Source organism: Bos grunniens, chromosome X (genome assembly GCF_055505025.1).
Source record: "Bos grunniens cultivar Pamir isolate PY7600 chromosome X, Bosgru_T2T1.0, whole genome shotgun sequence".
Lineage (NCBI taxonomy): Eukaryota > Metazoa > Chordata > Mammalia > Artiodactyla > Bovidae > Bos > Bos grunniens.
This window is the reverse complement of record NC_141194.1, coordinates 16,464,682-16,477,580: the sequence shown is the minus strand read 5'-3', so window position 1 is coordinate 16,477,580 and position 12,899 is coordinate 16,464,682. Positions and strand designations below refer to the sequence as shown.

The 12,899-nt window shown below is 41.7% G+C and overlaps 1 protein-coding gene across 11 annotated transcripts in view; it reads left to right on the top strand.

Moving 5' to 3' along the window:
• SH3KBP1 (SH3 domain containing kinase binding protein 1) overlaps positions 1-12,899 on the top strand; it is a 334,366-nt gene that overhangs the window by 180,508 nt on the left and 140,959 nt on the right. For all 11 annotated transcript variants that reach the window (XM_086387406.1, XM_086387410.1, XM_086387408.1 and 8 more), the window contains one exon: positions 8,216-8,421. In XM_086387406.1, the coding sequence (XP_086243532.1) occupies positions 8,216-8,421 (206 nt within the window). The remainder of the gene's footprint in view (positions 1-8,215; positions 8,422-12,899) is intronic.

Below are 12,899 nucleotides of genomic sequence, written 5' to 3'. Positions count from 1 at the left end.
AGATCGAACCTGTGCCCCTTGCAGTGAAAGCAGGGAGTCTTAACCACTGGACCACTGGAGAAGTCCTGCCCTGATGTATTTTTGTATATGGTGGTTGGTTATGAAAATCTGTAAACTTTCGATCTTTATTCAGGGTAATCTAATTTATCAAGGAAAGAGTTGCAGCAATTGTATTGGTTGATATGTTGATTTAAACATTTTATCTTGAATAAGAAAATTAATTGTCAGGTAGTAGCAGAAACTTCAGAGAAAGCAATGGCACCCCACTCCAGTACTCCTGCCTGGAAAATCCCATGGACGGAGGAGCCTGTAGGCTGCAGTCCATGGGGTTGCTAAGAGTTGGACACGACTGAGCGACTTCACTTTCACTTTTCACTTTCGTGCATTGGAGAAGGAAATGGCAACCCACTCCAGTGTTCTTGCCTGGAGAATCCCAGGGACGGGGGAGCCTGGTGGGCTGCTGTCTATGGGGTCGCACAGAGTCAGACACGACTGAAGCGACTTAGAAGCAGCAGAAACTTTCTGCTGTGTATTTAATTTGAAGGCACCTTTACCTTTCATAGAATTCCTGAAACTTTTAAAGGTGCCGTTTCAAAAAGATTTTTCTCAACTCTTTATTATAGAAATGTTCTAACATACACAAATTGAGAGAATAGTATGATGAACCCTTGCATACCTGTCACCCAGCTCCAGCAGTTAGCAGGCTGTGGCCAGCTTATTGCAATTACACCACTGCACAGTCCTCCCTCATATTATTTTGAAGCAAACCCCAAATATATAATTTCATCCATAAAAATTTCAATATGTCAATAAAAGGATATCTTAAATACTGTTATCACTCCTAATAGTAACAATAATAGTTGTAATTCCTCACAATAATTACCTATATGGTCAATATTCACTTTCTCCTAATACTCTTCTATTATTTAATACAATTTGTTTGTTTGAATCTGCACCCAAAGAAAGTACATACAGTGTAATTGGTTGGTATGTCTCAAGTCTCTGGATCTCTAGGTTCTTCCTCCATGTCACCTTTTTGTTGAAGAAAGTGGGGTCCTTTGTCCATTAGTTCCCCACAGCTTGCCTTTTGCTGATTTCATGTCTGCTGCATCCTTTACTTTGTTGTCCTATAAACTGCTAATTAGATCTAGGGCCTTGATTAGATTCAGATTTGAGCGATTTTGGGGGGTAGGGGTAAAAAGCTGCTTCATAGGTGGTGGTGGACAGTGTATTTGGGAGCTCATAATGTCTGGTTCTGTTTCTTTTTGAATATTAGCCACTGATGATTATCACCTATATCTCTTCTCTCATTAGGGCTTGCAAAATGGTTCCAAACAGGAAGGGTTTTTTTTTTTTTTTTTTGAAGAATGAAATGGGCTCCCGTGTAAGAGATTAACAGTGAAAGAAATTGATTTTTAAATTAGATTAGATTAAAAATTAAATTAGATTCTTAAAAAACAAAACATCTAAGGGTTTACTTGTGTGGGCAAGGTCTTATGTCAGGGATGGAAGGGAATTGAGAGCTCTAATGTGCTGTCAGTGTGAACACTAAAGCCCAGTGAGACGGAGTCTGGGGTGTGTCCTGGCTTCTGAGGCCACCATATAGGTGAGCCTTCCTGCCTGTACTTTGCACGCACTTCAGTTTTGCCTCTCTTACGGCCTGTAGTTTACCCTTTCACAGAGCACGTAACAAATTTCAAAGCTGAGTACAGTTTAACTTATTTCATCTAATTATCACAGATTATGATGAATTAATTACCTTTTCAGTGACAATTTTGCATATGCAAGTATTGACTAAATGATGTGAAATAGAACTGATTATGAATTATATTGATATTATATTATGGTATTAAATTATAATCAGAAAGTATCTTGATCTATAAGATTTATTTGGATGTAGAGGCAAAGAAATCCAGATATGACTATTGTCCAATTTCAGTTTCATGCATACTTCGTTTGCTTCACATTTAAGATATGTGACTCTCCTATTTCTAACATCTTTTTGATATTATTTAATTTCTTAAGCGTATGAAATAATTGTAAAACTAAAAAGCATTCCTGTTTTTCTTTTTAAAGAAAACATTGTTTAGCTACAGAAATGTTTTAAGCTTTTTCCCATAGTTTTTAGAGGGAGAAAGTTTGCATTTTCTTTCTATAACCCTTAATAACCATGATATTTGAGTTTTAATTGGTTTTCTTATTTTCCTGATTCCTTATTTTTGAATTATAAGTTCAGATACTTTAGTGACTTGTCAAGTGAAGACAAAGACGGTGGCCTTTTAAAACTTAGGCCAAACCACCCCCATGATATAGAAATATTTGTTTTCATTAGCTGTGAGAAATGGATTACTTAATGCCCCATGCCTTATAAAAACTAAAGCCAGGCTGGTATCCACCATGCTTTGGTATTTGTATACTTTTTTATTTTTAATATTAAATGATATTTGTTTTGTATATGATGTTCTGGTGGCAGGAAGGAGCAATTAGCAAATTGATGAAATAGAGTTTCAGGCAAAATTAGATGCTAGTGTAAGCATATGATTTTGTGTTGAAATTGAAAAAAACTTCCCCTTTACAGAGTTTTCTGCCTTCAAATACTAATATTTAATAGTAGAGTATCCCCCCACCTCATAAAATAAATAGCACTCATATTCATGGCCTTTCCATGGCCCATCTTTCTTGTTCTTTAGATGGAATGTATGTGTCCTTGCTCACCCCCAGCCCAGGCTCCTCTTCCAGTCATCTCGCTGCCAGTGGATGGGGGCACCTTTATAGAAATGCTTGGCCATTCAGAGACAGAAGTGCCATGTCTACCTCATTGATTCTCAGACTTGGTCCTGGAGAAGAACAAAGGGAGGTTCTCTTGTACTTGGAGGAAATTGAAACACTGAAGTACTTTTTTGAAAATAATTGAAAAATTGTTCATTGAAATACTGATTTCTTTTTCTTTTTGTGACACCAAGAGGACTGCTGCCATTCAGTTCTTGGATGGGGGGAATCTGGCTTACAAGACAGCTGTACTCCTTAGGAGTAATGTTACCTTAATGATTGAAGTTAAGCAGGATAAAAATTCACCCAAATAAAAACCGGCCACTGTTACTTGCTCTGCTTTGTCATCAAGTCCTTAAAAGCTACAAGTCTAACGAGAACATCTAAAACACTTGTTTCTTTGATTCCCCTATGTAGCCAGTGATTTGAATGTCTAAGTTTTTGCTTTAGTTAGTTGGAGCACATCTGTCAAAAAGGGAAGATTTCAAAGCAGTCCACCATGTCTGTAGGACACAGAAATTGGCAATACCTGATTCCATTTAATTTGTTGATCTGATCGGTTACAGTTCCTTTCATGTATTAGGAGTGACATGGCCCAGAAGTTAACATGATGGTCCCTAATGGGGTTTCCCATTTTCCTAGAGTGTTTCTAAAAAGTGAGACAAGTTGCTTTCTGTCACTCAGTTTTCCTCTCTGCCTCTCTGTAAACGTAGCCTACCTTTTCATCCTTCGAACTTATTATGAGGGAGCTATAACAATAACTTCTTATGAGGGAGCTATGTGGCCTCCAGTTCGATATTTAGCTCACAACCATAATAGGATCTGTTTCTTGGATAACTTAGAGTAATGCATATATTGTTTGTCTTTATTAAACCATTTTACCTCCTAATGTAGGGTGTGTGTGTGTGTGTGTGTTCGTCCATTCAGACTGGGGCAGTGTGTGTAGTCTCTGTACTTACTCGTGATTCCAGAGAGATTTGGGCTTTAGCCATGTGCCCAGTCTTATGCTATTGTTAACTTCTACTTGTAACAACAAAAAAGGAGATAATTTGACACTGGGTGAGTCCTATGTCCTCATGCTTAAGTGCAGTCTCATGACTGACATGGCAAACCTCAATTAAGGTGGTTTAAAAAAGAGGGTTTTCTGGCATCTTTGGTGCTAAGCAGAAAACCCCTTACATCAACATGGAAGTCACGATTGGTTTCAAACCTCATTGATAAAAACCCTTTTCTAGAATTCTAGTACATTTTCTTGCTTAAAGATACTAAAAATGAAAAATCTTTTAAAAAGGATTCTGTGCCTTGTTTAGATTCTTGGGGTCATGAGTATCAGTTTGTATCATCTTAGGCTCTAGGGGTAGAAGATAAAAGATAATGGACCAAAATCTATATTCTGTTTGAGTCGCACTCTACAGAGAAGATTGTTACCTAAGGAATCTGATTGGTTAGATTTCCTCTGGTTAATTGAGATTTTCCTGCTCTTGAGGTGTAATGTGGAAGTGGCTTCCAGGTTTAAATTGGGCATAATCCACAGGCCAGGCATCAGAGAGGTGAGCCCCAGTTCTGGGGCTCATTGCCATCATGGTTGCATGGGGACTTTGGGCTCATTCTGTAACATTCTTAAACTCTGCCTTTATGATTTCTAATTAATTTTGTGGATGAAGCTTAAAGTGGATTCATTGAAGACAAGTTCAGTTAAAGACTCTCCCTCTTCCTTCTTTTGCCATCACTTGCTCCCCCTCCCCCCTCTTGTTTTTCTCTCCCCTTCTCTTTTCTCATTCACTGTCAGGAAAGACTACCTTTGAAGGGACAATTCTGTACCGAGCCGCACCGGGAAAGACGGAGGGCCACAGACGCTATTACAGTGAGTGACCTTAACAGCAGGAGGCATTTGTAAAGATAAGATCTGGGTACTTGTGTTTTTTGATGCAGCTGCACTCCCCTGAGCTGCTCATGCTTCTGCCAAGTGTCTGTGAATTTCTCATCCAAGGACATGGGCTTATTTGCCTGAGATAAGTGCCGTCTCCTTGGTGCGTGCTGTAGGAGCATTCCCATCACCAGCCCCCAGCGCTGTCTTGTTTGCTTTGTGCCTCTGTCATGTGTGTGACATGCGTGCATGAACCATGCGTGCAGAGAAGGGATCCGTAACACTGGTCATGGCATATGTATTTGTCCCAATATCTGCGCCTCTGGAGTGGTGTAAGATGGCTTCTCATGGAGATGTCAGCCCTTCGAGGTTATTGCTTTTACTGAGTGGGTCAATCAGTAAGTCATTGCCTCATTGTGCGGTTCAAAGAAGTAAGAAGTGGACATGAACAGTCCATGCCAGAAATGATATTTTGCTTTGCTCATTCAGCCAATCACCACACGGCAGACTTCTTTTTGGCAGGACCGGGGTGTAGCCTTTGGTGCAGTGGAAAGAAAGCTGCCAAAAGTTGAGGGGATGGAGATAAATGAGATTGATGAATGAATCTTGTGAAGTTCTTAGAACGGGCCTGCCACACAGTAAGCACTAGACATGTGAGTGTAAAACTGAAAATAAATAGAAATAGCTCGCGGATTTGAACTGATTGGTGCTGGAATAGTAAGGAAATTATTGACAATGACTTTTCTGTAATTCAACCAATTATATGAGTGGCCATAGCAAACCTGAGGAAGCTTTGTTCTTTTCTCACGGCAAAGGAAAATCATCCGCCTTAGTGTGCATATATACATATGTGTACATAAAGACGTATACACATATGTGTGCATAGAGATGTATACATGACTATGAAAGAGAAGGTTCTGGCATGAACTCCAGAGCCAGGCTTCTCAAACTGTCTGCAGAAGAGTGTACTTTTATTTCCATCCCCCTGCGGACAGATAACCTGGTCCCTCTGGGCGTGCCTTCACTGCGCATGTGCTGCACCTCTTGTGCCTCCCTGTGGGAGCAGACCGACCAAGGCTGGTCTGTGCTCCATTCACATAGACAAGTCTGTGGGCCACACGTCTGAAAGTCACATCAGCACACACTGCTATAAGTGTTTCTGTGCACAGACACTTTCCGTGCTTGTTACCCAGTGTTTCAGTAACGAACCCTTCATGACCTGGCCCCAGTCCACAGACCACACTTTGGGTTTCCTTGCCCTCGGGTGTCATGTGGCATGCCAAGCATGACATAAGGATATTTTCCACAGTAGTGTGTGTTATGAGCACCAGGGACCAAAAGATACAGCACCAAACAGACGTGAACATGAAAAGCCACCTTTCTTTCCCACCAAAGGGAAGGTACTAGATTTTGAGGTTTTTCATCAATCTAGATATTCAGATATTTAACTTGTATCACACTGGAAAGTGATAGAAGCAGGCTGCCAGAATTTCTGGAAGACAGATCTGCCGTGTGCTTCCTTCCCAGCCCATGCTTGTGTGGTTGAATGACCCTGCAGCCTTTCCCTGTGTAACATAAACAGCATTTCTCACAGTGATGAATGTAAAATTATTCAGGTGAGTGCAGAAGGTGGCAAATCCCTAACACCAGAAACTCAGTGAAATAAGGATGCCAATGGTTGAAAATATTATGTTTCTAGGTAATGAGGAATGATAAAAAGAATCTTTCCCATTCTTTTCTTTGAACACCTATAACAGCCTCGCCCTACTCCCTTTGCCCTGCTGCCTTCTGCTGGTGGTGCTGGTGGCGGTTGGGGGGAGGGGTGATGGTACGGTGATGGTTTCTATTCACTAACCATTTCTTTATTCCACTCTCAAATGCTTCTTTCCAAACCAGAAAAGAATATACGAGCCATTTATCACACAGAAAGAATCCATACAGCAAAACGAGAACATGTTAAAGGGGAAATGACATAATATTTAGACTCCGAAATTATATCTCCAGCAGGGATATTTCCCAAACAATGAACAGATAAACACATGAATGGATAGCTAATCCAGGGAGGTTCTCCGTGTTTGCACACTTGCATCCAGTCCTGTAAATTGCAGCCGACCCCCTTGTTGTGGGCTGTTCCTTATTCTTATGCCCTCTGTTCTTGCTCATAAATGCTGTTCTTTAGTTAATTAAAATGTACACCTGGGATCTTCCTCCTTGCCCCCTCCCTTCCTGGCTTATAATTACTGTTTTATTGAAAACAGCAGCAACAACAAACACAGCCATTGTTTAAAAGATTTGATTTTGAAACATGTTAGCGATTTTTAATGACTTTTCTGTATTTTTTTCTGTTTTCATTTAACAGTTTTTTCCTGCACTGACACTTGTGTGTATGAATGACTTCGACATTTTATGACAATTTATGCAAGCAGTGATTTGGTGTATTTTTCTTAGGTACTAGGAGGCCACCTTACCTGTAGGAAGATAATACACAGTGTGGCTAATAGAGAACTAGAGCATCATTGTCATCAGCAGATACATAGTCAATGTTCAGGAGCTATTCTGCACATTTCGAGTCTTTTAGAGACAGGCTTAATGGTAGACTTTTCATAAAATGTCCTTTGATTCTTGTCCTTTGATGCCATGACTAATGTACTAGCCATCAAAGTAAGAATGTACACTCAGAGATTAACTAGAAACAAATAGGCTCTTCCTTTTAGGAACATGATTGTGGGCAGAGCCTGGGGAAAAAGGAATCTGGGGAGGTAAGTGTCCACGCTGTCTTGCTGATAATGGTTTGACCACAGGAAGTCCAAGGAAAGGTGTCATGTCCCCAGTGTTCTTCTTTGGAAAGGAGTTCAGCTTCAGGGAAACGTTGGTGTTAGGGGAGTGAAGAAGAGCTGGAGGCTTGGGGCATTCTGGCCTCCCACAAGGCAGCTTCCTTTCCTTCTTTAACAAATACAATCATCTTGCCAGTGAAAGTGTTTCAATGTCAAGTTTGGTTTAGTGCTATCCTAGAGAAGCATGTCTGTGTGCATTTATTCCTTGTAAAGCCATCCAGAAATTTAATTCTTTGGCAGTCATAATTTTGTGTGGTTTCTTTAATTGCTAATTTGTTTAAATGGCTTTTAGCTTTACAGTTTCCCTTTAGGAAATGTTACTTTCGTTGCTAATTGCTAATTGACATGTCATAGAGATAGGAGGTACAGTATGTGGTACTGACTGGGTTGGGAGGCGAGAGGGGGCAGGAAAGGTTGTTACTGCATAGTCTGCACCAAAACAAATTTGGCTAAGAACCAGGCTCTGGCTGAAAAGAGGTGACATGTCACATTGACAGAGGCATCTGCTTTGAAATTGGATGTTCTGAAAATTTTTGATTCGCTTCTTAAAATTCAAGGCTGGGGAGGTGGAACAAAACTCAGAGCCACCTCCCTGCAACATCCTTACACACTAAATGAACAATGGCAACGCAAGTTATCCTGTACCTTATGATACTTGGAGCAGTGGTTCCTGGCCGGCTATGAGGTGCTTCATGGCTGTGGCTGATTTCTGAGCTCTTTCTTTCCCCATCCCCGCTCTTGACAGGTTTAAGGGAAACTACAGGCTCCGAGAGTGACGGGGGTGACTCAAGCAGTACCAAATCTGAGGGTGCCAACGGCACAGTCGCAACAGCTGCCATCCAGCCGAAGAAAGTCAAGGGAGTGGGCTTTGGAGATATTTTCAAAGACAAGCCAATAAAGCTAAGACCAAGGTCGATTGAAGTAGAAAATGACTTTCTGCCAGTGGAAAAGGTATGTTCGAAAGTTTCTGTTTTATTTCCACATAATGTCCTGTATCCAAAAGTTACCTCGTAGGGCTTGACGTCTAAGATGTCCTATGCCTCTCTTGGGCTCTCATTGTCCTTGTGTGCAGCTCACCTTCTGTATGAGGACAGCTTTTAAAAAGGCTCACGCTCTAGTTTACTGTTGCTTTTCTTACTGATCTCCTATCTACGGAACATTTCTCAGGGTGACTTTTCCCATAGACCAGCCCTTCTCGGTTTTCTCTGGAGAAAAGCCACTCACGCCTGGTCTCAGCTAAACACATGACCTTGATACTTTTCAGGCAGCCACCAGTCTCTCTCCTCTCCTGGAATGTTTCTCTGGTGCTTTGTGCTGGGGCATGTTGACTGCTTCTGCACTAGAGAAAGGGGTTATGCATTTTTTTCTCAAGGTCTTTGGTGCAAATGATTTCAGACTGCCACAAGGAAGTCTCCTGCGTGCATGAATGGCGGAGATGGCCCTCGCTGTGAGTGCCTGGGTCTTTCCTGTCAGGGAGCTGGCTGTTTTGTCCTGCCCCTGGTTCTGGGTTGGTGAAAGGCAGACAGCGTGCTGCTGCTGACTATTCGGTTGCCACAGCAACACACCCCGAGCCGTCATGCTTGTGGCTGTCAGTGACGTCTTCTGTGGTATACTTCTAAGCATCATAGCCTTGCTTAGGATTTGATAGATACTGTGGAATTTTCCAGATTGTAATAAGCTACACTCGTGCTGTGCTTAAGGAATGTTTGTTAATTTGATTTAGTGCTGAAATTTTCTCTTTGACGTTTGTGCCAGCAGGCTTAGGGGATGGGGTATTGGCAACATCGCTACTGCAGGTTTATCCGCAGCTTTTAAGGGTTTTCCATTTTTCAGTGAGATGAATTTTTGAAAGTTGCATCATCTTCTGCAGCTGTAGAACTTCCACCCACCTCCCTCCCTCCATCCACCAGCAACCTAGCCTGGTGTCATCATGCATTAGAAACAAAATCTGGAAAGGAAACTTTTTGGACACTTAAACATCTGAGAAATGAGTAAGACAGAAAGGACAGACACTTAAAAACAAAAGACTGTTTCATTTAAATTCTTTCATGGAAACTTCTCTTATACACCATTGTTTCCTTCAGCAATCAATTTGGTGTTTCTCAAGATCTGAAAACTATTTAGTATCCCAGCTTGTGAGCTCATTTCTGTTCAACACAGTCACTTTCAGATTCCAGGAGATATTTACAAAAAAAGCAAGTTCCCATCTTGGGAAGGAACAATGAATACAGTTTTTTCTTCATTTTATTCAAGAGGTTGAAATGAACATGATCATTGACTCTGTCAGTGAACAGTTAATTCCTTCTGTTTGTTTTATGATTCTTGGTCTAATTCTTCTCTGTGTAAAAGCACATCGCGTGTGCATAATCAGTGACAAATATAATATTCCCAGGTTTGTACCTCAGCACATGTCCTCTGAGCCCCACGGCCAGCCACATGTCCAGCTGCCGACTTGAATATCTCCACTTGAAGTTCTTAAATTCTTATTTTTACATAAGATAAATCCTTATATAAGACAATTTTATATAAGATAAATTCTTATCTATCTCAGCCATACATATACATGTATCCATTCTTCCCCAAACTCCCCTCCCATCCTGGCTGCCACATAACATTGAAGAGAGTTCCCTGTGCTGTACAGTAGGTACTTGTTGGTTATCCATTTTAAGTATAGCAGTATAACACATCATTTCTGTACAGAGAAATCTTACTAGCTACTGAACTCCTGAAATGCTGGAAAAAAATTTAATTGTATTTTTTTTATTCATGGCCAAGTTTGTGGCAAATTAATAAGAACAACTGAAGGCAGATTGGGAAAAAGTCACTTGCAGTTCTGAAATTCTTATCAGCTTGTCCAGGCCAGAACTCATCCTCTTCCCTCTCAAATCACTCTGCCCACAGCCTTCCCATCTCAGTTGAGGGCAGTGCCGCTCCCCCTCCCATCACTTGGGAGAAAAGCACTGGGGTGGTCTCTCACGCCCCTCGTTCCCTCACATCCCATGGCCGATCCATCAGCAGCCCTACCGCGTTGCCTCCTAAGCGTGTCTGGCACCTTCTTCAGCTCCGCTCTCACCATCACTGCGGTGACCTCTAATCGGTCTCCCCTCCCCTACAGCCTAGTGTCAGTGTCGAAGCCAGGGTCATGCCACTCTTTTCAAACACCTGTAGAGGCTCCCCTGTGAACCAAAGTGAGAATCTTCCCCACAGCCCAGGAGCTAGGATGACCTGAAGCCCATGGCCACTTGGACCTCTCTGCTCACTGCTCTTTCCCTGCTTGCTGACTCCCAGCCCTCTGGTTCCTCCTCACACATGCCACGCATGCTCCCTCTTGGGGGGCCTCTGCCTGGACACTCTGTTACCATCTGCACCCCTCTCCAGCTGCCTGCCTCTCTTCCCTGATGCCCCATCATTCAGGAACCTGCCCCCTTGGCCCCTCCTGCACTGCACTTTTTGTTTTCCCTAGCACACGCACCCTTCTGACATAATGTTTATCTTGTATTATGTTTATTCTTTGTTCACTGATGTGTGTAATGTGCTTAGAACAGTGTGTGGCACATGGTAGGTGCTCAGTATTAGTTACAGGAATAATATTAAAACTAGCACTTTAGAGATTACAGACATCTATGAAATGAGGGGACTGAGTGTGATAAGATAACAGTTATATAGTTGGAAATATAGTAGTTGTATGGTTCGCTGCATCTTTGTGAAACAAGATTTACTGCATCGGTCTTACAGACATGAAATGTTAACTTCATCAGAGTAATACACACATACACACATATACAGCGTGTGTGTGCATCTTGATTCATGGTTTGTTTGCAGAATGAAACCATGTGCTGGCAGCTCCCTTAGCCTGCTTCTCATTGTGAAGTCTCTGGGGGAAACGTAAACTTCCCAGCCTGCTTTACTGGCAGCGGACAATTTTTACAGCATCTAAGAGGATTTAAAACTCTCTCCACCCCCTGTTGTTGGCGCCATGGATAGTTCCATAGATTTATGGATCCATTATGTTATTGCACAACCTGGCGTGGGAGCGCATGAGTGTGATGATGTTTTACTAGTGTACAACCTGGTTCTCATCGCTTTTGAGATAGTTCTGCGTCAGAGATTTATGTTTAAGGAAGAAAGTTTCCTTTGAGAGTTGAGCTCACTGTTTCAGTTTTGCAGAAGCACATACTGGATCTCATGTGACAGCATCTGTGTTCAGTGAAGCACAAGCGGGTCTTCCACTTAGGCTGGGGCAGTTGACCTTCTGACATGACTGGTTTGATAACTTACATGAGGGGAAAAAAAGGACTATGATAATTGTTAACAGCTGCGAGCATTCTAGTGTGCTTTCTGTTCAAGTGTGAGAAGTTCAAAGATCTACTTTTCTGAGTCAGTTGAAAATTCTGTGCTTATTTTACTTGTGCTTTAATCTGTATCACCCTACCCGGAGTGGTTGAATGCTGATGATTAAACACCAGGAGAGAGATACTGGTGTAGTTTTAACACCCACCCATAACAACAAGGAAATAATTAGTATTCTTGCTTCTCTTATTGAACTATAAGGAAGGACCCCAGTTATGAACCTTTTTAACACTACCAGTTGTGAATATGCCTGTGAATGATGTGTTTAATGCACCATTTAACCGAAATATGTATAGATGAAATGATTTAATGTCTGGGATTTGACTTCCAGTAAGTTGGAAGATGGAAGAGTGGGTGAGGCACAGAGGAAACCAGATTGGTTATGAGTTGATAATTGTTGACACTAGGTGGTGCATACACGGGGGTGCAGTATGCTGTGCTCTGTTTTTGTACATGTTGGAAATTTCCTCTGATAAAGGTTAAAAAAAAACTTGGGGGAAAATGTACCATTTAAACTCAGGCCAGAGCTAAATATGTGTTATATCAAAAACAGTGGAAAATATGATGTGGCTAAAGGTGAATTCAGTTGAATATCATAAGATTAGAAAGGTGTGGTACCGTTGTCCTAGCTGATTGACCTTTACAAACTGACTTTACCTCAGTTGGACCATCTGTAAAATGGGAATACTCTTTATACCTATCCTACTTCGTGTGTGTGTGTGTGTGTGTGTGTGTGTGTTCAGTTGCTACATGCTGTCCAACTCTTTGTGACCCCCATGGACTGTAGCTCACTAGCTCCTCTGTCCATGGGATTTTCCAAGCAGGAAAACTAGAATGGATTGCCAGAGCTTACTCCAGGGGATCTCCCTGGATCAGGGATTGAATCCACATCTCCTGCATTGGCAGGCGAATTCTTTACCATTGCACCACCAGGGAATCATAGGACTTCAAAAAAAATGCTATATAGCTGAAGATACTTGGAAACTGTAAATGTAACTCATTTCAGGTAGTGTTTATTGAGTATTCACTATACGCTCAGCACTGGGGATACAGTGGTAAATAAGAACAGGTCACTGCCC